Below are 26,253 nucleotides of genomic sequence, written 5' to 3'. Positions count from 1 at the left end.
GTGGAAGAGCTTGAAGAAAACATGGAGATAGCTGTAGACTTCCACAGGGTACCTGGGCTGTGTGGCTAGATTTAATCTGAGGGGCTGTAGGTATGCTTGCCTGTGGTGAACTAGGCAATATGAACAATATGGCATAAGTGTGGGTCTGGAATCAGTTTCTTTACTTGAACATTTTAAATGACAACATTTACTTTGCAGCATTGTTGTGGGGATTAAATGAGCTAATGGGTATAAAGCTACTTACCATGGTACATGCCCAGTAAATTTTACCTATCATTATATTTGTAATTGTAATTATGTTGTCAGATGGGCAGATGTGTGCAACCAAATTTGAAAGGCTACCTATTCAATACAGAAATAAATATCAAGTCACACAGCTGTCTTTGAACTACATGTGGGCTAGTGCTTTAGACATTTATTCCTTTATTCATAAAGGAACATGCATCAGAAACTTTGCTAGATGTTAGGGATTACAAAGAAGAATAAGACAAAATCTGCTTTCAATGATCTCTCAGGGCAGTCAAGGCATAAGCATGTAATTATAGTGTGGTAAGTGCAGTGATTGATCAACACAAGGTATTTTGGGAGTTGAAAGAAGGAAGCGTACAGCCTGGGGTGAGGTACATCAAGTCTGGAGCTGGTTCTTAAAGTGAGTAGATAGATGTTAGCAGAAGAAAGAGAGGAGGAAAGCAGGGAAAAGATTTTAAAGTCCCTCTGTCTATGCAGTTCAACTCAAAGACTCTGGAATTTCATGCGTTGCTTAATTTAAAAAAATTTTACTACTAAAAAGTTATTTGTAACTCATTGGCCCATTTGAATGATATGTAAAGAACAAGGTATTACACGATAATAGGAGGATGAGTCAAAACTTTATTGCTTTGGGAGTGGAACATACCAGGAATTGCTGTAGGCAGAGTGACACAACATATTTTAAGGAACCCGATGGCTGGGAGCCCAGATATGCTACTACCACTGATGGAATTGCCTAGATGATGTCACCATGGTTTTCAGCTTTAATGGTGCAGAAACTTGATTGTCAGCTAATAAGAGATGGCCAATCTCTTGAGGCCTAATTCAATTTAAAAATAAGATATAGGGGCATCTGGGTGGTTCAGTTGTTTGTCTGACTTTGGCTCAGGTCATGATCTCAGTTCATGAGTTCGAGCCCCGCGTCAGGCTCTGTGCTGACAGCTCAGAACCTGGAGCCTGCTTCAGATTCTGTGTCTCCCTCTCTCTGCCCCTTCCCTGCTTATGCTGTCTCTCTCTGTCTCTCAAAAATAAGCTTTAAAAAAATAATAAAAAAATGAGAGAAAAATTTATAAGCTACAATGTATTCACTAACAATAAAAAATATGAAATTTGCACGAATTGAAATACTCACCCTGTCATGAGTGGTACATTTCCTTCATACAGACATGCTAAATACTTGTCTCCTGGGATCCTGAAATCAGAACAAAAGGAGTTAGCTAGTGGGCATCTGTCTGGTTCACACAAGCAGCAAGGGAAAAAAAGTCCCTAACCTACAAGGGAAGACAGATCAGGTTTACAGCAGACCTATCCACAGAAACTTGGCAGGCCAGAAAGGAGTGGCAGGATATATTCAATGTGCTGAATCAGAAAAATATGCAGCCAAGAATTCTTTATCCAGCAAGGCTGTCATTCAAAATAGAAGGAGACATAAAAAGTTTCTCAGACAAACAAAAATTAAAGGAGTTTGTGACCACTAAACCAGCCCTGCAAGAAATTTTAAGGGGGACTCAATGAGGGGAGAAAAAAAATGAAAATAAATAAATAAAAAAATACCAAAAGCAACACAGATTAGTAAGGACCAGAGAACACCGGAAACTCCAACTCTACAAGCATCATAATGGCAATAAATTAATATCTTTCACTACTCACTCTAAACGTCAATGGACTCAATGCTCCAATCAAAAGACATAGGGTAACAGAATGGATAAGGAAACAAGATCCATCTATATGCTGTTTACAAGAGACCCACTTTAGACCGAAAGACACCTTCAGATTGAAAATAAGGAGATGGAGAACCATCTATCATGCTAATGGTCAACAAAAGAAAGCTGGAGTAGCCGTACTTATATCAGACAATCTAGACTTGAAAATAAAGACTGTACCAAGAGATGCAGAAGGGCATTATATCATAATCCAGGGGTCTATCCATCAAGAAGACCTAACAATTGTAAATATTTATGTGCCCATATATATATATATATATATATATATATATTTAAACACCCAAATATATAAATCAATTAATCACAAACATAAAGAAACTCATTGATAGCAATATCATAATAGTAGGAGACTTCAACACCCCACTCACAGCAATGGACAGATCATCTAATCAAAAAATCAACAAGGAAACAATGGCTTTGAATGACACACTGGATCAGACGGACTTAACAGATATATTCAGAACATTTCATCCTAAAGCAGCAGAATACACTTTCTTCTCCAGTGCACATGGAAGGTTCTCCAGAATAGAACATATACTGGGACACAAATCAGCCCTAATAAGTACAAAAACATCGAGATCATACCATGCATATTTTCAGACCACAAGGCTATGAAACTCGAAATCAACCACAAGAAAAAATTTGGAAAGGTAACAAATAGTTGGAGACTGAAGAACATCCTACTAAAGAATGAATGGGCCAACCAAGAAGTTAAAGAGTAAATTAAAAAGTATATGGAAGTCAATGAAAATGATAACACCACAACCCAAAACCTCTGGGACACAGCAAAGGTGGTCATAAGAAGAAAGTATATAGCAATCCAGGCCTTCCTAAAGAAGGAAGAAAGATCTCAGGTACACAACCTAACCTTACGCCTTAAGGAGCTGGAGGAAAAAGAACAGCAAATAAAACCCCAAACCAGCAGAAGACAGGAAATAATAAAGATTAGAGCAGAAATTAATGCTATTGAAACCAAAAAAAAACCAGTAGAACAGACCAATGAAACCAGAAGCTGGTTCTTTGAAAGAATTAACAAAATTGATAAAGCACTAGACAGTCTGATCAAAAAGAAAAAGAAAAGGACCCAAATAAATAAAATCAAGAATGAAAGAGGAGAGATCACAACCAACACAGCAGAAATAAAAACAATAATAAGAATATTATGAACAATTATATGCTAATAAAATGGGCAATCTGGAAGAAATGGACAAATTCCTAGAAACATATGCACTACCAAAACTGAAACAGGAAGAAATAGAAAATTTGAACAGACCCATAACTAGTAAGGAAATTGAATTAGTTATCAAAAATCTCCCAAAAAACAGAGTCCAGGGCTAGATGGCTTTCCAGGGAAATTCTACCAAAGGAATTCTACTTTAAGGAAGAGTTAACACCTATTCTCTTGAAGGTGTTTCAAAAATTAGAAATGGAAGGAAAACTTCCAAACTCTTTCTATGAAGCCAACATTACCTTGATTCTAAAACCAGAGACCCCACTAAAAAGGAGAACTATAGACCAATTTCCCTGATGAATATGGATGCAAAAATCCTCAACAAGATATTCGCCAACCGGATCCAACAATACATTAAAAAAGTTATTCACCATGACCAAGTGGAATTTATATCTGGGATGCAGGGCTGGTTCAATATCTGCAAAACAATTAATGTGATTCATCACATCAGTAAAGAAAGGACAAGAACCACATGATCCTCTCAATAGATGCAGATTGAGACAAAATACAGCATTGTTTCTTGATACAAACCCTCAAGAAAGTAGGGAGAGAAGGAGCATACCTCGAGATCATAAAAGTCATATATGAACGACCCAACGCTAATATCCTCAATGGGGAAAAACTGAGAGCTTTCCCCCTAAGGTCAGGAACAAGATAGGGATGTCCACTGTCATCACTGTTATTCAACACAGTATTGGAAGTCTTAGCCTCTGCAATCAGACAACACAAAGGAATAAAAGGCATCCAAATCGGCCAGGAGGAGGTCAAACTTTCACTCTGTGCAGATGACATGATACTCTATATGGAAAACCCAAAAGATTCCATCAAAAAACTGCTAGAATTGATTCATGAATTCAACAAAGTTGCAGGATATAAAATCAACACACAGAGATTGGTTGCATTCCTATACACCAACAATGAAGCGACAGAAAGAGAAATTAAGGAATCGATCCAATTTACAGTTGCACCAAAAACCATAAAATACCTAGGAATAAATCTAACCAAAGCGGTGAAAAATCTATACATTGAAAACTATCGAAAGCTAATGAAAGAAATTGAAGAAGACACACACAAAAAAAAAAAAAATAGAAAAAGATCCCATGCTCCTGGGTAGGAAGAACAAATATTGTTAAAATGTCAATACTACCCAAAGCAATCTACATATTAAATGTAATCCTTATCAAAATAACACCAGAATTCTTCACAGAGATAGAACAAATAATCCTAAAATTTGTATAGAACCAGAAAAGACCCCGAATAGCCAAAGCAATCTTGAAAAAGAAAACGAAAGCAGGAGGCATCACAATCCCAGACTTTAAGCTATACTACAAAGCTGTAATCATCAAGACAGTATGGTACTGGCACAAGAACAGGCACTCAGATCAATGGAACAGAATAGAGAACCCAGAAATGGACCCACAAATGTATGGCCAACTAATCTTTGACAAAGCAGGAAAGAATATCCAATGGAATAAAGACAGTCTCTTCAGCAAGTGGTGCTGGGAAAACTGGACAGCAACATGCAGAAGAATGAACCTGGACCACTCTCTTACACCATACACAAAATAAACTCAAAATGGATGAAAGACCTAAAGGTGAGACAGGAAGCCATCAAAATCCTCAAGGAGAAAGCAGGCAAAAACCTCTTTGAACTTGGCCGCAGCAACTTCTTACTCAATACGTCTCCGGAGGCAAGGGATACAAAAGCAAAAATCTACTGGAACCTTGTCAAAATAAAAAGCTTCTGCACAGCAAAGGAAACAATCAGCAAAACTAAAAGGCAACCGACAGAATGGGAGAAGATATTTTCAAATGACATATCAGATAAAGGGTTAGTTTCCAAAATCTATAAAGAACTTATCAAACTCAACACCCAAAAAACAAATAATCCAGTGAAGAAATGAACAAAAACATAAATAGACAATTCTCCAGGGAAGACATCCAGATGGCCAACCAACACATGAAAAATGCTCAACATCATTCATCATCAGGAAAATACAAATCAAAACCACAATGAGATACCACCTCACCCCTGTCAGAATGGCTAACATTAACAACTCAGGCAACAACAGATGTTGGCAAGGATGTGGAGAAAGAGGATCTCTTTTGCATTGATGGTGGCAATGCAAGCTGGTGCAGCCACTCTGGAAAACAGTATGGAGTTTCCTCAAAAAACTAAAAATAGAACTACCCCACGACCCAGGAATTGCACTACTAGGCATTTATCCACGGGAAACAGGCGTGCTGTTTTGAAGGGACACATGCACCCCCATGTTTATAGCAGCACTATCAACAATAGCCAAAGTATGGAAAGAGCCCAAATGTCCTTTGATGGATGAATAGATAAAGAAGATGTGGTATATATGCATGATGGAGTATTACTCGGCAATCAAAAAGAATGAAATCTTGCCATTTGCAACTACGTGGATGGAACTGGAGGGTATTATGTTAAGTGAAATTTGTCAATCAAAGACAAAAATCATATGAACTCACTCATATGAGGACTTTAAGAGACAAAAGAGATGAACATAAGGGAAGGGAAACAAAAATAATATAAAAACAGGGAGGGGGACAAAACAGAGAGACTCATAAATATGGGGAACAAACAGAGGGTTACTGGAGGGGTTGTGGGAGGCGGGATGGGTAAGGGGCACCTTAATGGGTAAGGGGCACTAAGGAATCTACTCCTGAAATCATTGTTGCGCTATATGCTAACAAATTTGGATGTAAATTTTAAAAAATTAAAAATTAAAAATAATAAAAAAAAAACAAAAGAAGAAAAAATGAATAAACATTTAAAAATTAATAAAAAAATAAGAGATAAATTTATAAGCTACAATGCATTCACTAACAATAAGAAATATGAAATTTGCACAAACTGAAATACTCACCCTGTCATGAGTGGTACATTTCCTTCATACAGACATGCTAAATACTTGTCTCCTGAGATCCTGAAATCAGAACAAAAGGAGTTAGCTAGTGGGCACCTGTCTGGTTCACGTAAGGGTGTGAGCAACATGAGCTCAATTTCCTGTTCTGATTGCTCAAAAACTTAGTCTATTTGGTTTCATATATACACAAATTCTCACTGTTGGTTATTTGAAAGATGAGATCTGGACACAGAGGCAGGTCTTGGGCTGATAAGTGTGTGGTGAGAATGCATTCTGGAATAGGCACAAACAGCGCATATTCAGGCAGTGCCATGAACTGAAGTCATGCTAAGGCTTCAGGGGAAAGAAATTACCATGGGAGAGCATACGTGCTAAATAATCAGTGCACTATTGGGGCACCTGGGTGGTTCAGTTGGTTAACACCCCACTCTTGACTTCAGCTCAGGTCATGATCCCGTGGTTGGTTTGTGAGTTTGAGCCCCATTACAGGCTCTGCACTGGCAGTGTGGAGCCTGCTTGGGATTCTCTCTCTCTCTCTCTCTCTCTCTCTCTCTCTGCGCCTTCCCAGCTCATGCTCTCTTTGTCTCTCTCTCAAAATAAATAAATAAACATTTAAATAAATAAATAAATAAATAGTGCACTGTGGCTATGAGAGTGGAATATCTCTGAATCTGTGAGAGCCAGATAAATTATATTAACATAAATTCAGAGTATTAATCATATTATCCACTTACGTAAAATAATTAGGTATATATGCATAGAAACAAGGTATTAAAGTATACATAAAACATTATGAGTGGCTTTCCTATATAAAGAAACTTCTATGGAAACATGAGTGTTCTTTCTTTTCTTTGTGCTTTATCTATGATTTCAAAATTATCCCAAATAAAGATGAGCTACTTATGCAATCAGGTAGCTACTACCTTATTGATAGAAAAAGTTAATTAAAAATTAGAATTAGTTATAAAAGTCATTAAAAATTAGTTAGAAAAAAGACTGAAGGTCTTCCATACTCCCTAGAACAACAGTTATTGGTGTAGCTTGGATGATATTTGATATCAACAAGACCACAGGAAACACTGTGGAGGAGAGTAGAAAGGGGGACCACTCAGAAGAGTATAAGAAAGGCAATGGTGCTGAGGAATTTGGGCTAAAAACTGGAAGGGACTATTTTTAGTAGAGGAATTTTAAGTGCCCCTCCCACTGGCACAGCCAGCACCAAAAATATTTATCTTGCATGGAATGATCATAATGTGGGCATGAATGATCAGAGGAGCAAGTGCCAATGTAATCAATCTCTCATCGGTTAGGAACTCCGGCGGCTGGTCCCAGACTCCTTTGGTGGTTGCCTTGGACACTGTGTAGAACACACAGGACATGCTGTTGCTGCATTAAACCAACTCACTTTATTTCAAGGGCAATCCAGAGTCTGTAGCAACATGTCATCCTGCCTGGGTGCAATGGCGGCCAGTCTTTCTGTGCACCCAATCTCCTGTATCTACGGAAGGGTCAGTTGCTAGGGCTCTATGGCAGTATATTGGGGTTCTACCCCCTTCTAGTGCTAGGACCAAAATTCCAGGGGCACTCTGTCTTTCTGTTGTCTCTGTCACAGTGCCTGACCCAGCCCTTCTGGAGTCACAGACACATCTAACTCAAATGCTGGCCCTGCTTTGGAGATGCCCAGAGCTTTCATCTGCTTCACTAGTACTTTTGTCTTCTCAAAGGTGCTTGCTGCTTTGATTCCCTTTCTTTTCTAGGCAGGATAAGGAATAGAGGCACTGTGTCAAGTGGGGAATGAACGTTCTCTAAAACCACCAAATCCCTACAAAGGCTTGTACTTCTTTCACACTTAAAGGGATTGGATGGGCTCACAACCTAGCGATCACAGCTTCCGAGACAACACGTGTCTTACCTGACCAAATGACTCCCAAGACTTTATGGTAGTGCCTGGGCCTTGAATTTTCTGTAGGTTCACTGTCTATTCTCTCCCTTGTAAGTGTGTCACCTGCAAGGTGTCCTGCAACAAGCATATCTTTGCATGTTAACATTATATCGTCAATGTCATGGGCCCATTGTACTGATGAGGGGAAGGAGAATAGCGACAGATCTTGGGCTACTTGGAGAAGTCCTTGAAAGTTCCATTGTTGTCCCCCCCCCCTCCGGCCCCCGCCGCCATGTGAAGGCAGATTAATCTTGTGACTCAGGTGCCAGGGGGTTTCTGAAAAAGACATTTGCTAAGTGTAGCATAGCATGATACACTCTAGGACCCTGGCCAAGGTATCTAAGATGGTGGCGATGTTGGGAACAGCTGCATGGATGGGGGCACCGTCTTGTTCAGTTCTCAGTATTCCGCTGTCATCTGCCATGAAGGTTACTTACAGATCTTACTGGGCTATGGAAAGCATGATGGGCAGGAAGTATGATACCCACTCTGAGCAGTTCCTGGATAAGTTTCTCTTATCTCCTTATGCCCCCAGGGAACTTATATTGTTTGACTGTTACCACCCCTTATGGGGGTGGCAGGCTTACCAGTTCCCATCTGGCATTTCCTGTCAGCACTTATTTGATTACTGTAACTGCAGGTGGAATTCAGCAATACAGGTTTGCAGATTGACTTTGGAGGGTATGAATGCCCAATATGTTCTCTGGTATTGGGGAGGTAAAAATCTCATGTTCTTGGGCAGGGGTGGAGAACACCCAATTGTAGTGTCAAAAAGACCTTTCTGACCGTAACTATTTGCCCTCCTTAATTATCAATGGTGTGAGGGGCCAGGAAACTTCTGATGGTTACCATGTATTAGAGTACATTCAGCTCCAGGGTCTACCAGAGTTTACCCTTTGTTTATTTCTGGAGGACCAGTGAATAGTGAGCTCTATACGAGGCTTCTGGTCACCTCTACTGACCCTCACCTGGAGGTAATCTTGGCTTGCATCCTATGCCCAGGGCATTGGGAGGCACCCACCGTAAATAAGACTGTATTCCTAAAGCCTCTGTTGGAGCAGGTGGGGCATCAGGGATGGTAGAGGCAGATGGGGCAGGTCTGAATTGTTCAGGCTTTAAAGCTTCCCATACAACAACCAACACAGCATTGGGTTGTTGGTCTATCTGTTCAGATGGGATCCCCGCAGCAGTGAGGTCAAACCACATTTCATTCAGGTTACTTTCATAGGGTCCTTTTTTTTTTTTTTTTAATTTATTTATTTTTTAATATATGAAATTTACTGTCAAATTGGTTTCCATACAACACCCAGTGCTCATCCCAAAAGGTGCCCTCCTCAATACCCATCACCCACCCTGCCCTACCTCCCACCCCCCATCAACCCTCAGTTTGTTCTCAGTTTTTAACAGTCTCTTATGCTTTGGCTCTCTCCCACTCTAACCTCTTTTTTTTTTTTTTTTTCCCTTCCCCTCCCCCATGGGTTTCTGTTACGTTTCTCAGGATCCACATAAGAGTGAAACCATATGGTATCTGTCTTTCTCTGTATGGCTTATTTCACTTAGCATCACACTCTCCAGTTCCATCCACGTTGCTACAAAAGGCCATATTTCATTTTTTCTCATTGCCACGTAGTATTCCATTGTGTATATAAACCACAATTTCTTTATCCATTCATCACTTGATGGACATTTAGGCTCTTTCCATAATTTGGCTATTGTTGAGAGTGCTGCTATAAACATTGGGGTACAAGTGCCCCTATGCATCAGTACTCCTGTATCCCTTGGATAAATTCCTAGCAGTGCTATTGCTGGGTCATAGGGTAGGTCTATTTTTAATTTTCTGAGGAACCTCCACACTGCTTTCCAGAGTGGCTGCACCAATTTGCATTCCCACCAACAGTGCAAGAGGGTTCCCGTCTCTCCACATCCTCTCCAGCATCTATAGTCTCCTGATTTCTTCATTTTGGCCACTCTGACTGGCGTGAGGTGGTATCTGAGTGTGGTTTTGATTTGTATTTCCCTGATGAGGAGCGACGTTGAACATCTTTTCATGTGCCTGTTGGCCATCCGGATGTCTTCTTTAGAGAAGTGTCTATTCATGTTTTCTGCCCATTTCTTCACTGGGTTATTTGTTTTTCGGGTGTGGAGTTTGATGAGCTCTTTATAGATTTTGGATACTAGCCCTTTGTCCGATGTGTCATTTGCAAATATCTTTTCCCATTCCGTTGGTTGCCTTTTAGTTTTGTTGGTTGTTTCCTTTGCTGTGCAGAAGCTTTTTATCTTCATAAGGTCCCAGTAATTCACTTTTGCTTTTAATTCCCTTGCCTTTGGGGATGTGCCGAGTAAGAGATTGCTACGGCTGAGGTCAGAGAGGTCTTTTCCTGCTTTCTCCTCTAAGGTTTTGATGGTTTCCTGTCTCACATTCAGGTCCTTTATCCATTTTGAGTTTATTTTTGTGAATGGTGTGAGAAAGTGGTCTAGTTTCAACCTTCTGCATGTTGCTGTCCAGTTCTCCCAGCACCATTTGTTAAAGAGACTGTCTTTTTTCCATTGGATGTTCTTTCCTGCTTTGTCAAAAATGAGTTGGCCATACGTTTGTGGGTCTAGTTCTGGGGTTTCTATTCGATTCCATTGGTCTATGTGTCTGTTTTTATGCCAATACCATGCTGTCTTGATGATGACAGCTTTGTAGTAGAGGCTAAAGTCTGGGATTGTGATGCCTCCTGCTTTGGTCTTCTTCTTCAAAATTACTTTGGCTATTCAGGGCCTTTTGTGGTTCCATATGAATTTTAGGATTGCTTGTTCTAGTTTCAAGAAGAATGCTGGTGCAATTTTGATTGGGATTGCATTGAATGTGTAGATAGCTTTGGGTAGTATTGACATTTTGACAATATTTATTCTTCCAATCCATGAGCAGGGAATGTCTTTCCATTTCTTTATATCTTCTTCAATTACCTGCATAAGCTTTCTATAGTTTTCAGCATACAGATCTTTTACATCTTTGGTTAGATTTATTCCTAGGTATTTTATGCTTCTTGGTGCAATTGTGAATGGGATCAGTTTCTTTATTTGTCTTTCTGTTGCTTCATTGTTAGTGTATAAGAATGCAACTGATTTCTGTACATTGATTTTGTATCCTGCAACTTTGCTGAATTCATGTATCAGTTCTAGCAGACTTTTGGTGGAGTCTATCGGATTTTCCATGTATAATATCATGTCATCTGCAAAAAGCGAAAGCTTGACTTCATCTTTGCCAATTTGGATGCCTTTGATTTCCTTTTGTTGTCTGATTGCTGATGCTAGAACTTCCAGCACTATATTAAACAGCAGCGGTGAGAGTGGGCATCCCTGTCGTGTTCCTGATCTCAGGGAAAAAGCTCTCAGTTTTTCCCCATTGAGGATGATGTTAGCTGTGGGCTTTTCATAAATGGCTTTTATGATCTTTAAGTATGTTCCTTCTATCCCGACTTTCTCAAGGGTTTTTATTAAGAAAGGGTGCTGGATTTTGTCAAAGGCCTTTTCTGCATCGATTGACAGGATCATATGGTTCTTCTCTTTTTTTTTGTTAATGTGATGTATCACGTTGATCGATTTGCGAATGTTGAACCAGCCCTGCATCCCAGGAATGAATCCCACTTGATCATGGTGAATAATTCTTTTTATATGCTGTTGAATTCGATTTGCTAGTATCTTATTGAGAATTTTTGCATCCATATTCATCAGGGATATTGGCCTGTAGTTCTCTTTTTTTACTGGGTCTCTGTCTGGTTTAGGAATCAAAGTAATACTGGCTTCATAGAATGAGTCTGGAAGTTTTCCTTCCCTTTCTATTTCTTGGAATAGCTTGAGAAGGATAGGTATTATCTCTGCTTTAAACGTCTGGTAGAACTCCCCTGGGAAGCCATCTGGTCCTGGACTCTTATTTGTTGGGAGATTTTTGATAACCGATTCAATTTCTTCGCTGGTTATGGGTCTGTTCAAGCTTTCTATTTCCTCCTGATTGAGTTTTGGAAGAGTGTGGGTGTTTAGGAATTTGTCCATTTCTTCAAGGTTGTCCAATTTGTTGGCATATAATTTTTCATAGTATTCCCTGATAATTGTTTGTATCTCTGAGGGATTGGTTGTAATAATTCCATTTTCATTCATGATTTTATCTATTTGGGTCATCTCCCTTTTCTTTTTGAGAAGCCTGGCTAGAGGTTTGTCAATTTTGTTTATTTTTTCAAAAAACCAACTCTTGGTTTCGTTGATCTGCTCTACAGTTTTTTTAGATTCTATATTGTTTATTTCTGCTCTGATCTTTATGATTTCTCTTCTTCTGCTGGGTTTAGGCTGCCTTTGCTGTTTTGCTTCTATTTCCTTTAGGTGTGCTGTTAGATTTTGTATTTGGGATTTTTCTTGTTTCTTGAGATAGGCCTGGATTGCAATGTATTTTCCTCTCAGGACTGCCTTCGCTGCGTCCCAAAGCGTTTGGATTGTTGTATTTTCATTTTCGTTTGTTTCCATATATTTTTTTAATTTCTTCTCTAATTGCCTGGTTGACCCACTCATTCGTTAGTAGGGTGTTCTTTAACCTCCACGCTTTTGGAGGTTTTCCAGACTTTTTCCTGTGGTTGATTTCAAGCTTCATAGCATTGTGGTCTGAAAGTATGCATGGTATAATTTCAATTCCTGTAAACTTATGAAGGGCTGTTTTGTGACCCAGTATATGATCTATCTTGGAGAATGTTCCATGTGCACTCGAGAAGAAAGTATATTCTGTTGCTTTGGGATGCAGAGTTCTAAATATATCTGTCAAGTCCATCTGATCCAATGTATCATTCAGGGCCCTTGTTTCTTTATTGACTGTGTGTCTAGATGATCTATCCATTTCTGTAAGTGGGGTGTTAAAGTCCCCTGCAATGACCACATTCTTATCAATAAGGTTGCTTATGTTTATGAGTAACTGTTTTATATATCTGGGGGCTCCAGTATTTGGCGCATAGACATTTATAATTGTTAGCTCTTCCTGATGGATAGACCCTGTAATTATTATATAATGCCCTTCTTCATCTCTTGTTACAGCCTTTAATTTAAAGTCTAGTTTGTCTGATATAAGTATGGCTACTCCAGCTTTCTTTTGGCTTCCAGTAGCATGATAAATAGTTCTCCATCCCCTCACTCTCAATCTAAAGGTGTCCTCAGATCTCAAATGAGTCTCTTGTAGACAGCAAATAGATGGGTCTTGTTTTTTTATCCATTCTGATACCCTATGTCTTTTGGTTGGCGCATTTAATCCATTTACATTCAGTGTTATTATAGAAAGATACGGGTTTAGAGTCATTGTGATGTCTGTATGTTTTATGCTTGTAGTGATGTCTCTGGTACTTTGTCTCACAGGATCCCCCTTAGGATCTCTTGTAGGGCTGGTTTCGTGGTGACAAATTCCTTCAGTTTTTGTTTGTTTGGGAAGACCTTTATCTCTCCTTCTATTCTAAATGACAGACTTGCTGGATAAAGGATTCTCGGCTGCATATTTTTTCTGTTTAGCACACTGAAGATATCGTGCCAAGCCTTTCTGGCCTGCCAAGTTTCAAAGGAGAGATCAGTCACGAGTCTTATAGGTCTCCCTTTATATGTGAGGGCACGTTTATCCCTTGCTGCTTTCAGAATTTTCTCTTTATCCTTGTATTTTGCCAGTTTCACTATGATATGTCGTGCAGAAGATCGATTCAAGTTACGTCTGAAGGGAGTTCTCTGTGCCTCTTGGATTTCAATGCCTTTTTCCTTCCCCAGTTCAGGGAAGTTCTCAGCTATAATTTCTTCAAGTACCCCTTCAGCACCTTTCCCTCTCTCTTCCTCCTCTGGGATACCAATTATGCGTATATTATTTCTTTTTAGTGTATCACTTAGTTCTCTAATTTTCCCCTCATACTCCTGGATTTTTTTATCTCTCTTTCTTTCAGCTTCCTCTTTCTCCATAACTTTATCTTCTAGTTCACCTATTCTCTCCTCTGCCTCTTCAATCCGAACCGTGGTGGTTTCCATTTTGTTTTGCATTTCGTTTAAAGCGTTTTTCAGCTCCTCGTGACTGTTCCTTAGTCCCTTGATCTCTGTAGCAAGAGATTCTCTGCTGTCCTGTATACTGTTTTCAAGCCCAGCGATTAATTTTATGACTATTATTCTAAATTCACTTTCTGTTATATTATTTAAATCCTTTTTGATCAGTTCATTAGCTGTTGTTATTTCCTGGAGATTCTTCTGAGGGGAATTCTTCCGTTTGGTCATTTTGGATAGTCCCTGGAGCGGTGAGGACCTGCAGGGCACTTCCCCCGTGCTGTGGTGTATAACTGGAGTTGGTGGGCGGGGCCGCAGTCCGACCTGATGTCTGCCCCCAGCCCACCGCTGGGGCCACAGTCAGACTGGTGTGTGCCTTCTCTTCCCCTCTCCTAGGGGCGGGATTCACTGTGGGGTGGTGTGGCCCGTCTGGTCTACTTGCACACTGCCAGGCTTGTGGTGCTGGGGATCTGGCGTATTAGCTGGGGTGGGTAGGCAAGGTGCACGGGGGCGGGAGGGGCAGGCTTAGCTTGCTTCTCCTTAGGTGATCCACTTCAGGAGGGGCCCTGTGGCAGCGGGAGGGAGTCAGATCCGCTGCTGGAGGTTTGGCTCCGCAGAAGCACAGAGTTGGGTGTTTGCGCGGAGCGAGCAAGTTCCCTGGCAGGAACTGGTTCTCTTTGGGATTTTGGCTGGGGGATGGGCGAGGGAGATGGCGCTGGCGAGCTCCTTTGTTCCCCGCCAAGCTGAGCTCTGCCGTCCGGGGGCTCAGCAGCTCTCCCTCCCTTTGTCCTCCAGCCTTCCCGCTTTCTGAGCAGAGCTGTTAACTTATGACCTCCCAGACGCTAAGTCGCGCTTGCTGTCGGAACACAGTCCGTCCGGCCCCTCCGCTTTTGCCAGCCCGACTCGGGGGCTCAGCTTGGCCGGCGAGCCGCCCCTCCGCCCCGGCTCCCTCCCGCCAGTCCGTGGAGCGCGCACCGCCTCGCCGCCCTTCCTACCCTCTTCCGTGGGCCTCTTGTCTGCGCTTGGCTCCGGAGACTCCGTTCTGCTAATCCTCTGGCGGTTTTCTGGGTTCTTTAGGCAGGTGTAGGTGGAATCTAAGTGATCAGCAGGACGCGCGGTGAGCCCAGCGTCCTCCTACGCCGCCATCTTCCGGAACCCTCTCCTACTTTCATAGGGTCCTTTACAGCCTTTTGGCTCTTCCAGCTCCCTCTCTGTTTCGGGTCTTTTCTACAGCCCATCCTCATTCCTGGCATTTGTCAGTCCCCTTCAGATCAGCAATGAATCAGCCAACATCATAAACGTCTGTCCCATGACTGGGCTCAGCACAGACATCAGCATCCCATACTGGGTGCTGGAGCAGACTAGAGAATCTTAGTTTTCATTCCTGCAATGCATGTGGGCCTGATTAGGGCCTTCAAAGACAGGGGCATAGATGATGGTCTGTTTCATTTCCAATTCTCTAAGAATTTTCTTTTCTTTTTCTTTTTCAACAGATCCTGCCTCAGGTTTATTTGTGCAACTAGCACAGAAAGATACCAGCCCCTGCAGATAGAAGCCCAGGGTAACACCAGTCCTTCTGTCCTCACATTGGCAGACAGAAGCCTCCATATTAGAGCCTTTATCAGGGACCCGGCACCTCCAGCCACATCTGGGGCCAGAGCCACAACCTGGGCCTTGGTTTGAACCTTGGCCTTGGCCTTTGGTTGGCAGAGCCTGAGACCCTTGGCATCACGGGCATGAGCACATTTCCAGAGCATGGGGTGAGTGATGTAAGCAAGTTGATTGAGCTTGCGGCTGCCAACCTTTGGGATCACGGACTTGTCAAGGGCATTGATAGCCTCAGCACATACAGCCATGGCCTTGGCATTACTGGCCTCCATCTCCTTTAGCCCTTCTTGTTGTGCTTTCTGGCAAAGCACATGTTCCTCAGGAACTTGGGGTCCACTCCCTTAAGAGATTCATATCTTTGGGGCACCTAGGTGGCTCAGTTGGTTAAATGTTCGAGTTTGGCTCAGGTCATGATCTCGTGGTCTGTGAGTTTGAGCCCCACGTTGGGCTCTGTGCTGATAGCACAGAGCCTGGAGCCAGCTTTGGATTCTGTGTCTCCCTCTCTGCCCCTCCCCGGCTCAACTCTCTCTCAAAAATAAAAAAAAACATTAAAAAAAAGAGACAGGGATATTCATATCTTTGTGACTGGGGTTTCTTCACTTCTGTGCAATTTTTGTGACTGGTTGTGTGTGGTGTGGTTCTTGCATTGGGCAATTTCTATACTGAAGCCCGGAACTCCTGAAGCACCTGGGACCGGAAGAGAAAGAGGAAGTTCTAAGAACTTCTTGTAATTCCTGTAGAGATTTCCAGGGTCCCTGGTGCCCAAAGAGGCCTCCTCATTGGGCTGAGCTTCCCTGCAGGCTAGAATAACCCAATCAACAAGGGAGTGACTACCTTGAACCCCTGAGTACCATGCAGGTGCTGCCAGAGAGCAGCGAATGTGGTTGATGTTGCTCATTTTCTCTGCCTCCTGCCCAGTCAGCGAAATCCCATGGCCCCTGCATCTCATAGCTGTGCTAGCCACACCTGGATACTTTCCCAGGCCTTTTTCAGGAACTTGGCAGCTATCCCAATAAGCTTAGGGGGAGTGTCTTTTCTCTTCATGAATGTTTCCTGAACTGGGGGCTCCCTGGGGGCTGGGGTTGCTGTTGCTGGGCTTTTGCTTTCCTTCGTGTTTGGGGTTCGAAGGCAGGGGACAGTACATCCGCTTCACTGTTAGTCACCACATCCTGCTCTTCACTCTGCTCACCTCCCGAGGGATTCTCTTTGCCCCCAGTGAGCTACATGCAGTTTCTCAAACAAGTGCCTTAAGACAACAAGCGTTTTCGAGGTGTCCCCATACTCACGTGTGGTCCACAAGCCTCTAATCCATGGGACGCCATGCCCCGCACGCAGAAATTGATGGCCAACTCAGGATTGTTCTGTAGAATACCTTTCTCCCAAGGCCCATTTCTTTAGTGTCCTGGCTGGCTCAACAGTTAGTTCACAACCCTGTCCGAGCTTCCCAGGTGAAATCTGAAACTGGCCTTGCAAGCAGAAAGAAAGGGGAAACCAGAGAAAGAGGCAGGCCACTCCAGGTCGGTGGGTGGCAGGTTTAATAAACAAGGGAATTTACATATGAGGCTTGTCCTGAGGAGCAAGTTAATCCCCGCACCACTGGCTAGATCTTAGAAGTTTATATGGAGGCTTTACCTGGGCTCAGTCATGTACACCATGTGGGTGTTCTCATCACCACCTATCTCAAGGCCGTGTCCTTGGGGAAGCCTCTGGAAGTGAGGAAGGCCAGCGGAGTGTATATTCCAAGAACAGGATTGGAGGCGAGGAGCCTCCGACTGCCGGGTCCAGCTCACGGGTCAACCTGCAGTCACGTCCTCTTGCTGACCTCCTCCAACAATATCTTGCAGAGAATTGACAGTATAGACATACGATGGCATTAAATAAGTTTCAGTAACAAACAGGTAATGACAACCTCCCCCAAACATTTAAGAATTTTAAAAACACACATTTAATAACTCATGGGCAGCAGAAGAAATAATAAGCAAACTTTGAAAATACTTAGAACTCAATGATACTGAAAATACTACTTCTCACATCTTGTGGGATCCAGCCATTCATCGTTTATGCCTCTGCTTCCCTCCGGGAGGCTGTGGGGTGGGGCTCTCACTGCACACTAGGCATGTTACTTAGGCTATAGCATGTTTCTTTTCTATCTTATTTATGTTCATTTATGAAATAGAACTCAATACCCATTACTTTGTTATATATATTTTTAATGTTTATTTTTGAGAGAGAGAGAGAGACAGACAGAGCTCAAGTGGTGGAGGGGCAGAGAGAGGGAGACACAGAATCCCAAGCAGGCTCCAGGCTCTGAGCTGTCAGCACAGAGCCCAATGCGGGGCTCGAACTCATGAGCTGTGAGATCATGACCTGAGCTGAAGTCGGACGTTTAATCAACTGAACCACCCAGGTGCCCCTTACTTTGTTATATTTTTAAGGGCCAATTACCCTGTTGGATTCTGGTTTCAGTGAGAAGTTGTTTGACAATATATGACAGTTGTAATTTCCCCCTCGATGTCTGGGTGTCTTATGACTCACTTGGAAGGAGTTTAGGAGTGCCAGTGAATAGGGTTGTATCCTGGACATTTTCCACCCTTTCTCAACAGGATTCCTTGAGAAAACTGAGCCTTAATGGCAAAAGATTGCCTTTGTATGTAACGAGCTAACCTCTCTTATGTGTCTGGAATGTATATGAGTTATGTACCATTAGGGGGAGAGGAGAATTAAGAAAATAGTCACTTAAATAATTTTCTGCATTTCCCATGGTTCAGATGAGGAGCGCAAGTTGGAAAAGGCAGTGGGACATTGTCCTGACGGTAAATTCTTCCCTGGCCCTTCTGAGTCCTCATACCTGGACTCAGGAAATCCTAGTTTTGGGAAAGAAGCAGCTGACTGATCATCAGGTGGAGCTGCATGAAACTCCATCACATGGGCTGTTGGAGTGTCTGTTTGAGACCTCCTTGAGCTCATGCTGAAGATTCCCCCTTGGCCTCAGGGCTACCCTATGTTCTCCCTCCAAAACTTCTCCTTGCCTTTGAAGTCAAGTAAAAACCATTCAGTTCTTTTGTATAAAAGAGGATGACTGTACAGGACATAGTAAAGCGTGGTCACTGGACTAAGGTTGAAATTGAAGTAAGAAAACAGAAATGTAGACATGATTCTTAGGGTATCATAAACACCACCAAGAAATTCTGATTGTATTACAAGTAACAGTTCTAACAACCACCAGCATCAGAATTACCTGGGGTCCCTTATTTAAAATGGAGATTCCTTGTCTCTACTGCATCAGAATCTCTACAGTGGGGCTTGGATATCTAATTAAAGTTAAAGAAGCACTGCTTTATGTCGATTTTTGTGCATGTGGCACAAGTCTTTACCCATCCATGTTACATCTTAATTATGAGGACCCACATGGTTTCCTTTGATATACAGAAGACCTCTGCCATTTGTGGATTCAGCAATCACAATTTAAATTGTCAGAGGGAAGTTCTAATTACCCATGGCATGTAGCCATTAGGGGTTTCTCTGAGGCACTAAGTATAGGTCAAGTGGGGTGAGGTCAGCTGATGGCCAACAGCCCTAGCATCCCAGGATGACTTTGTAATTCTCTGTGTGGGTATGCATTTTGCAGGAGGAATTGTTTGCTAAAATTGAATTTATGATTTTAGGGATTCACAAAGATCTCAGGGCAGGCAGGAATCTCCTCTGGTCTGATTCTTTCATTTCCCATTTTCTAGAAATTTCTTCAAGTTTGCAAGTCTACTCCTAATTGCCATACCATTGAATTTTAAATTTAAATCTGGATTCTTTTTGTCCCCTGCAGTATTTGGCTTAGTTGGGCAGTTTCCCATTTTCAAACATCCTCCTTTGTTTTGATTTCCTTCGCTTATTTTCATGGATCTTTCTTCTGCTTTCTGCCTATTATAGGCAGGCAACCTCACTTTACTCAGATCTCACCAAGGAGGTCTTACCTGGCCACCTTCTGTACAATAGCACTCTCCAGTACACGTGATACCCTTCTCCTTGCTTTATTTTCTCGACAACACTTACCACCATCTGATACATCATTTACGTAGGCATGTTATGAATTTTTTGTCTCCTTCCCCTTCCCCTCCAGCATATAAACTCCTACAGAGTAGGAAAACTGTCCTGTTTGTCTGTTTTGTGCCTTATTTTCTCTGCTGTATCTCCAGAGCCTGGAATACTGCTTGAATTATAGTAAGTGCTCAGTAAATGCTTATCGAATATACAAAAGGATGTATTTTCTCTCTTTACTGACAGGGGGTCTGGCAGGAAAGAAAGTGAGAGTACACGCAAATCTGTCAAAGAGATTATTGAAGGTGTGGAAATGGTGTAGGGAAACCGCAAGGTAAAGTTCCCCAAGACTAGTAACAGTGGAGGCTCCATGATCATCCCAGACCTGATGGCGTGAGGGAGAAAGCATGGAGAGGCTACAGAGTACAAATCTTGGCACTCCAGACTCCCTCTTCTCCAGGACTGGCTACAATTTCAGAACCCAATACAAAGTGAAGATACAGAGCTCCTTACTCAAAAATTATTAAAGATTTCAAGCATGAGGACTTGCTAACATGGGATCCAGTGTGATAACACATGTCATATGGCCATGAAGTTGCCTCTGCTCTCCTCCCTCCTTCTAACCTTCTGCTGGAGTTCCCCATTGGCCAAAGTCAACTGGTAACCAGAATTCAAAGGGGTCTATTTGCTGAATTCCTGATTCCTGGGAACACAGAGCTGAATAGAGATGGGTGAAGACTAGATCTGGGGAGCAGAAAAAAGATATCCAGCCCAGATGAGTAGAGAAGATATTTATCTCTATCTATGCCCGAGTGACAGAAGGTAAAGAAGCGTAAGACACCTTGGGATTAGCCAATGATGACTAAGTGTAGACATATTTCCAATATGACTAAAAAATAAATACAGGAGTGCCTGGGTGGCTCAGTTGGTTGAGTGTCCGACTTTGGCTCGGGTCATGATCTCACAGTTTGTGAGTTGGAGCCCCACATTGGGCTTGCTGCTGTCAGTGTAGAGCCTGCTTCGGATCCTCTGTCTCTCCCCACCCCCTCCGCCGCCGCCCCTCCCCTGCTCATGCTCTCTCTCTGTCTCAAAAATAAATAAACATTTAAAAATAAATAAATAAATACAAATACCAAATAAGTAGTATTGAGAAGATAAAGTAAATAATAACCCCAAGGTTCCAATTGCATCATTGGCTTTGGGGTCTGACCAACTTCTATCCCAATACTGGCCTTGACTTTTAGTAGCTATGTAATGGTAGGCAAATTGCTCATTTTTATTGCAACAGAGTCCGTAAAACAGAGATAATAGTTACTTCAGAAGTTGTGGGCTAAATTAAAGGATGTCCCTAGCACCTAGCAGGTGTTTAATAAACATAGGAGAGTAGAAGAAAGCTGGGGACACAGACAGAAATGGATGAGTCAGAAAAAGGTCCTTCTAGTTCTGTGGATCTCTGGAAAAAAGGGAAATGATTATTCTATAGTTTTAGAACTCTGGTGGTTAGGAGGTTTTCTCTAATGATACCATAGATGGTTACTTCTGCAGAGTGTAGCCATGTTTTGAAGTCTGCTATTTGATTCCCCTGCTAGACATGACAGAAAGAATAGAGACTTTGCAGGCAGGCAGGCAGACGGTTTTAAAATCCTGTCTCCACCAATTAGTAGTGGCAGGTTGTGTTAAGTCCTCGGAGCCATCGTTTTCTATTACAAAATGTGGTATCACTGTAAGGATTTATGAGAGAGTGTTGGTAGTATGCCACAGAAATGCTCGAATTTCTACCTGATCTGCCACTCTTTAAAAAATTTTTTTAAATTAATTTATTCAAAAAATATTTTTATTTAGTTTTGAGAGAGAGAGAGAGAGAGAGAGAGAGAGGACAAGTGGGGAAAGGGTGGAAAGAGAGGGAGACACAGACTCCAAAGCAGGATCCAGGCTGTCAGCACAGAACCCAACGTGGGGCTCAAACTCGCAAACCACGAGATCATGACCTGAGCCAAAGGTGGACACTTAACCGACTGAGGCACCCAGGTGTCTCCCTTTTTTTTTTTTTTTTTTTTGGTTCTTTTAATATTTTTATTTATTTTTGAGAGAGAGAGAGAGAGTCTGCCACTCTTTTTTTTAGTTGAGCTGGACTTAGGAATCAATTTCTCTTGCCCTTCTCCCCTAAAGCCTAAGAAGTTTCTGTTTCCAGCAGCTAGCAGTGTGGTTCTTTTCTGTGGGTTTTACCCTTTTCCTCTGGGCCTTCCTGGCCACATAAGTCTCAACAAGAGAATAAAGAGAGGAAGAAAACAATAAGAACCTGCATTCACTTCTTCTGCAGGAAAGCTCTAGTTATTCACTGGCTTTCACCCAGACCTGTGTTTAAACCTCCCTGCCTTGGGAATGAAAAAGCAACAGAGGAAGCTTTGTGTCTCCCTTTAGAGAGTACATGAGTTGAGCAGAATGTGTCTTAGTAGGTTGACATTCATGTCATTTGGCAAACGAATCTTTGCAGAAATAATTCAACATCTCCATATGAGATCATTCTGGATTCTCTGAGCGAGGCCTCTATCCAATAACAAGGGCTCCTTATATGAGACACTGAGGGGATAGACATGGAGAGAGGAGAAGAAGGCCATGTAAATATAGAGGCAGGAGTTAAAGCCATGGAGTCCACCAGAAGCTGGAAGAGATAAGGAAGGATTCTCCCTTAGAGGCTTCAGAGGGGGCACGCCCTGCCAACACCTTGATTTCATCTTTCTGGACCCCAGAACTGTGAGAGAACAGATTTGGATTGTTTTAAGCCACTGAGTTGTGGTTATTTCTTACAAGCAGCCCCAGGAATCAATATAGTATTCAATGAACACCAATTGTAAAGAATGAATATACATACTACTAACAACAATAGCTGCCCTGTATTGAGCATGAATTGAAGACAGCAGTTTCTGGAAGCTGCAAGTGAGGAGCTGCCCTCTCATGCTATTCCCAACCTGTCCACCTTCAGCAAGCCTGACACTGGTATAAAAAATACATTTGGTCTTTGGCCCTGTTCCTGGCCTGAGAGTTTCCCGAGAAACGCTGAGAATTTCCTGAGTGCTAAGAGTGTGTTTTGTATGCTAAGGAGATGGCTTCTAGACCATGTTAAGATGAGGGCTTTATGCCCGAAAAACCGACCATGGGCTTAGATGGTTAGAATTTACAGACCTGCCCCCAACCTCTGGTGAGCTGAGAGGTGCCAGAGATTAGACCAATGACTAATGATTCAATCAACCATGTCTACATAACAAGACCTCCACAAAAATCCCTAAACAATGGGGTTTTGAGAGCTTCTGAGTTGGTGAGCACATCAAAGTGCCATGAAGGTGGCACAGCTGGGGAGGCATGGAAGGTATGCCTGTGTGCCCCAGCCCCCAGACCTTTCCCTATGCCTCTCCTGCACTGGGCTGTTCCTGAGTTGTATCCTGTATAATAAACCGGTAATCATTAAGTGTCTTTCTGAGTTCTGTGAGTCTTTCTGGAAAATTATGGAAACTGAGGAAGGGGTTCTGGGAGCCCCGATTTATGGTGTGTCTGTCAGAAGTCTGGGCGGCCCTGTGGGGCTTATGACTGGTGCCTGGAGTGAGGACAGTCCTGTGGGACTGAGCCTTTGACTTGTCAGGTTGGTGTTAACCCTGGATAGCTAAGGTCAACACTGAATTAATTGAATTGTTGGTCACCCAGCTGGTGTCAGAGAGTTGGTTGTTGGTGTTAGAAAAGACACCACAAATTTGGTGTTGGGAAGACAAAACTCACATGTTGACTTTTGTTTTACTTTTCATTTATTGCTTTTAACAAAAGAACGGCACCAATTTTTCCAGGGTATAGAGAACTAGTAGGTCATAGTTTTGTTGGCCTTTCCTAATTTACTACAAGAGTGTGCATTTCTGCTTCACTTTAGTAGATCCACAGCTTTGGACCCTTCTCTTAGGAATTTGTCGTTGGAGGATGTCTTTGGAGGATGTCAGCTCTACGTGCCTCCCTCAGGAATCCTGGCCAGTGGCGGGGCCACAACAAGAGAGCGGAACTTCTGGTTCATTGTTTCTGTGTTTTGGCTTCTAATAACCAGGAGGTGGGCTCCTGGTTAAACACACATGTGTGATTTTTTCAAGCCTGACCAGAGGCAATTACAAAGGCTCACAGGGAAAGCCACCCTCACCACACCAGCCTTGGTGCCCGGCCTGTGCAACGCAGTCTCTGGAGGGGGGCATAGGCAAGGACCCAGGCAGTCATGCTCTTTACCACTATCATTCCTAGCCCTGGTTCCTTCATTCCCAGGTCTCTAAAGTTTTGGCCAGCAGTCTACTTTCGGTGCCTCTGGGGAGGCCTCCTTCAGGAGGAAGTGGAGGAAAAGGAGCCTTAAAGATACTTTCTGATTCAGTATCCAGCACTTCTCCCTCAGGTTCACTTGACCCCAGAGTCAAAAGGACTGCCAGAGTCTTTTGTTTGGGGCTCCCTCAACAGAGAGACAACCCCACATCTTTGCTGATGCCCCTGACCCTCAACCAGTGTGCTATCCCATGGGGTAAATGGACGGGGGGAGACAGAGTTTTCTCTGGTTTGGGACTCCTGCTCAAACCATCACTGCAAGTGGTCAGAGCGTTCATTCTTATACTTTTGGCTCCTTGCTTTGATCGGCCACTCTGGCAACAGGCAGTTCCCCTCTCTTTTTCAGCCCAGCTGAGTTCCTGACAAATCTCCATTCACTGCAAGCCAAAGGATAGTTAAAAATCAAATCTACTACACCGGAGTTTCATTTCACTAAATATGTGTGAAGTGCCTACCGTATTCCAGGCTAGGCTCTGTGATGCAGAGATGAATGAACCATGGTCCCTGCCTTTGAGTTCATGGTCCGAATGCACCTAGAAAGTAAACAGTTCATCACAACAGTGTGGTAAGTGCAACGATACAGGTACGCACAGGTGTTTGGGGGGCGCAGATGATGGATGCTAAGCATATGTCGGAGAAACTTTCCTTCTACCCTTAGTAATTAAACGGACACAAAACAGGTTCACAAGGGAAAAACAAATTTAATTTTGTATGTATGGGGCCTCAAAGATACAACGCCCAGGAAGTGACCAAAACAAGATGTTTATATGCCTTGTAGACAAAGGAACAATAAAGTGGTAAAGAACTACAAGACAAAAACTTTAGCTTGGATAATAATTAATGAAGACACTAAGCAGATGTTGTTTACACAACCCTCTTGGCCTTGAACTCCCTATCTCTGGCGATAAGGATGTCTCTCAACTTCTCGAGGCAGAAAGGAGCGGGGGACAGACAGGAGGGCCAGAGTGTCCTTCTTGCACTGGCTGTTTCTCAAGTAACTTGAATTCAAAATAATCAATATGCCAATATTGTGGGGTGCCCTGCCCTGAACCCCAAAACATAGTTTCTAAACATGGAAGGAAAGGGGGAGGTCAAGGAGTCCTTCAAGAGGAGGTGGTATCTGAGGTGAATCTCAAAGCATAAGTGAAGAATGTGGGAGAGATTTGAGAACAGAAGACCCCACTACTAAATTAAATTATGACTTAAGTTATTCTTATTAAATTATGATTATTACATTATTATTTATTAAATGGTCTTTTATTATTACTAATTACTAACATTATTATTATTTAACGTTTTATATATTTTTGAGAGAGAGACCGAGCATAAGCGGGGGAGGGGCAGAGAGAGCCGGAGACACAGAATCCGAAGCAGGCTCCAGGCTCCGAGGCATCAGCACAGAGCCTGACGCGGGGCTCAAACTCACGGAGTGTGAGATCATGACCTGAGCTGAAGTTGGACGCTTAACCCACTGAGCCACCCAGGCGCCCCATAGTTTTTTGTTTTTGTTCATTTTCTTCCCCATACCAGTTTTCTTCCCATTGGGGCACTCACAGACCGGTTGGTGGTGGCATATGGCATGCACACATGCAAATGAAGCAGATAATCTGGAGCAATTTGAAGGGGCGGCCATGTTTGGGGAGATGGTAGTTTTGATGTGCACATGGCGAGACCTCTGGTCTGTCAGGGCAACGGGAGTGGGGCTTCTGGCCATCGGTCCTTGAGGGCATAGGGGCCGGGCAACAGGACACTGTGGTGTTTTGCTGAAATAGTTCTCTGTTGTGACAATCCAGGTATCATTCCTGCAGTCTCTTGGTTTTGTGGCCTCCTAACTCATTTCTTGTGCTTTTTCAGGGACCAGGAAAGTCTCCTAATAAACTCCTTTCTTTTTAACTGGTTTGAATAGACTTTCTTCCCTGTAACTGAGAACATGACTGGTTAAAAGGGCTTTCTCACAGGGGAAGACATTCACAAGCAACAAGGCAGGAAGCTCTTTCTGGGGTGACCTGGAAGGCCTTCCTGAGAAGTCTGGGTGGGGGGCTATGGGGCTCCTTGCTCCCATGGTAAGTGTGAGTCATGTGCCCAACTTGCTGCTCGGGACTCACTTTCTCGTCCAAGAGGGACCTGTGCATGTCCAGGCATAGCAGCCTTTGTTCTGATGTCTTTCTGTCAGTCACCACAGGCCTCAGGGAGAGGAGC

The 26,253-nt window shown here is 42.8% G+C and overlaps 1 protein-coding gene and 1 long non-coding RNA gene across 2 annotated transcripts; both read right to left on the bottom strand.

Moving 5' to 3' along the window:
* Window positions 1–1,378: 1,378 nt before the first annotated feature.
* Window positions 1,379–26,253, bottom strand: LOC131519955 (uncharacterized). Its single transcript, XR_009265886.1, has 5 exons — window positions 24,510–26,253; window positions 16,965–17,515; window positions 8,008–8,112; window positions 6,096–6,155; window positions 1,379–1,441 (listed from the first exon to the last, which is right to left on the bottom strand). It is a non-coding gene; the product is annotated as an uncharacterized LOC131519955 (long non-coding RNA).
* Window positions 15,240–16,708, bottom strand: LOC131519951 (large ribosomal subunit protein eL29-like). The gene has a single exon (XM_058743595.1). It carries the CDS (start codon window positions 15,948–15,950, stop codon window positions 15,516–15,518), a length of 435 nt encoding a protein of 144 aa, XP_058599578.1. The 5' UTR covers window positions 15,951–16,708; the 3' UTR covers window positions 15,240–15,515.

Source organism: Neofelis nebulosa, chromosome 8 (genome assembly GCF_028018385.1).
Source record: "Neofelis nebulosa isolate mNeoNeb1 chromosome 8, mNeoNeb1.pri, whole genome shotgun sequence".
Taxonomy (NCBI): Eukaryota; Metazoa; Chordata; class Mammalia; order Carnivora; family Felidae; genus Neofelis; species Neofelis nebulosa.
This window is presented reverse-complemented; position numbering and strand designations above follow the sequence as displayed.

What these genes read in the sequence shown, in the direction of transcription:
- LOC131519951 (XM_058743595.1), bottom strand. Translation starts at nt 15,950, where the DNA reads ATGGAGGCCAGTAATGCCAAGGCCATGGCTGTATGTGCTGAGGCTATC.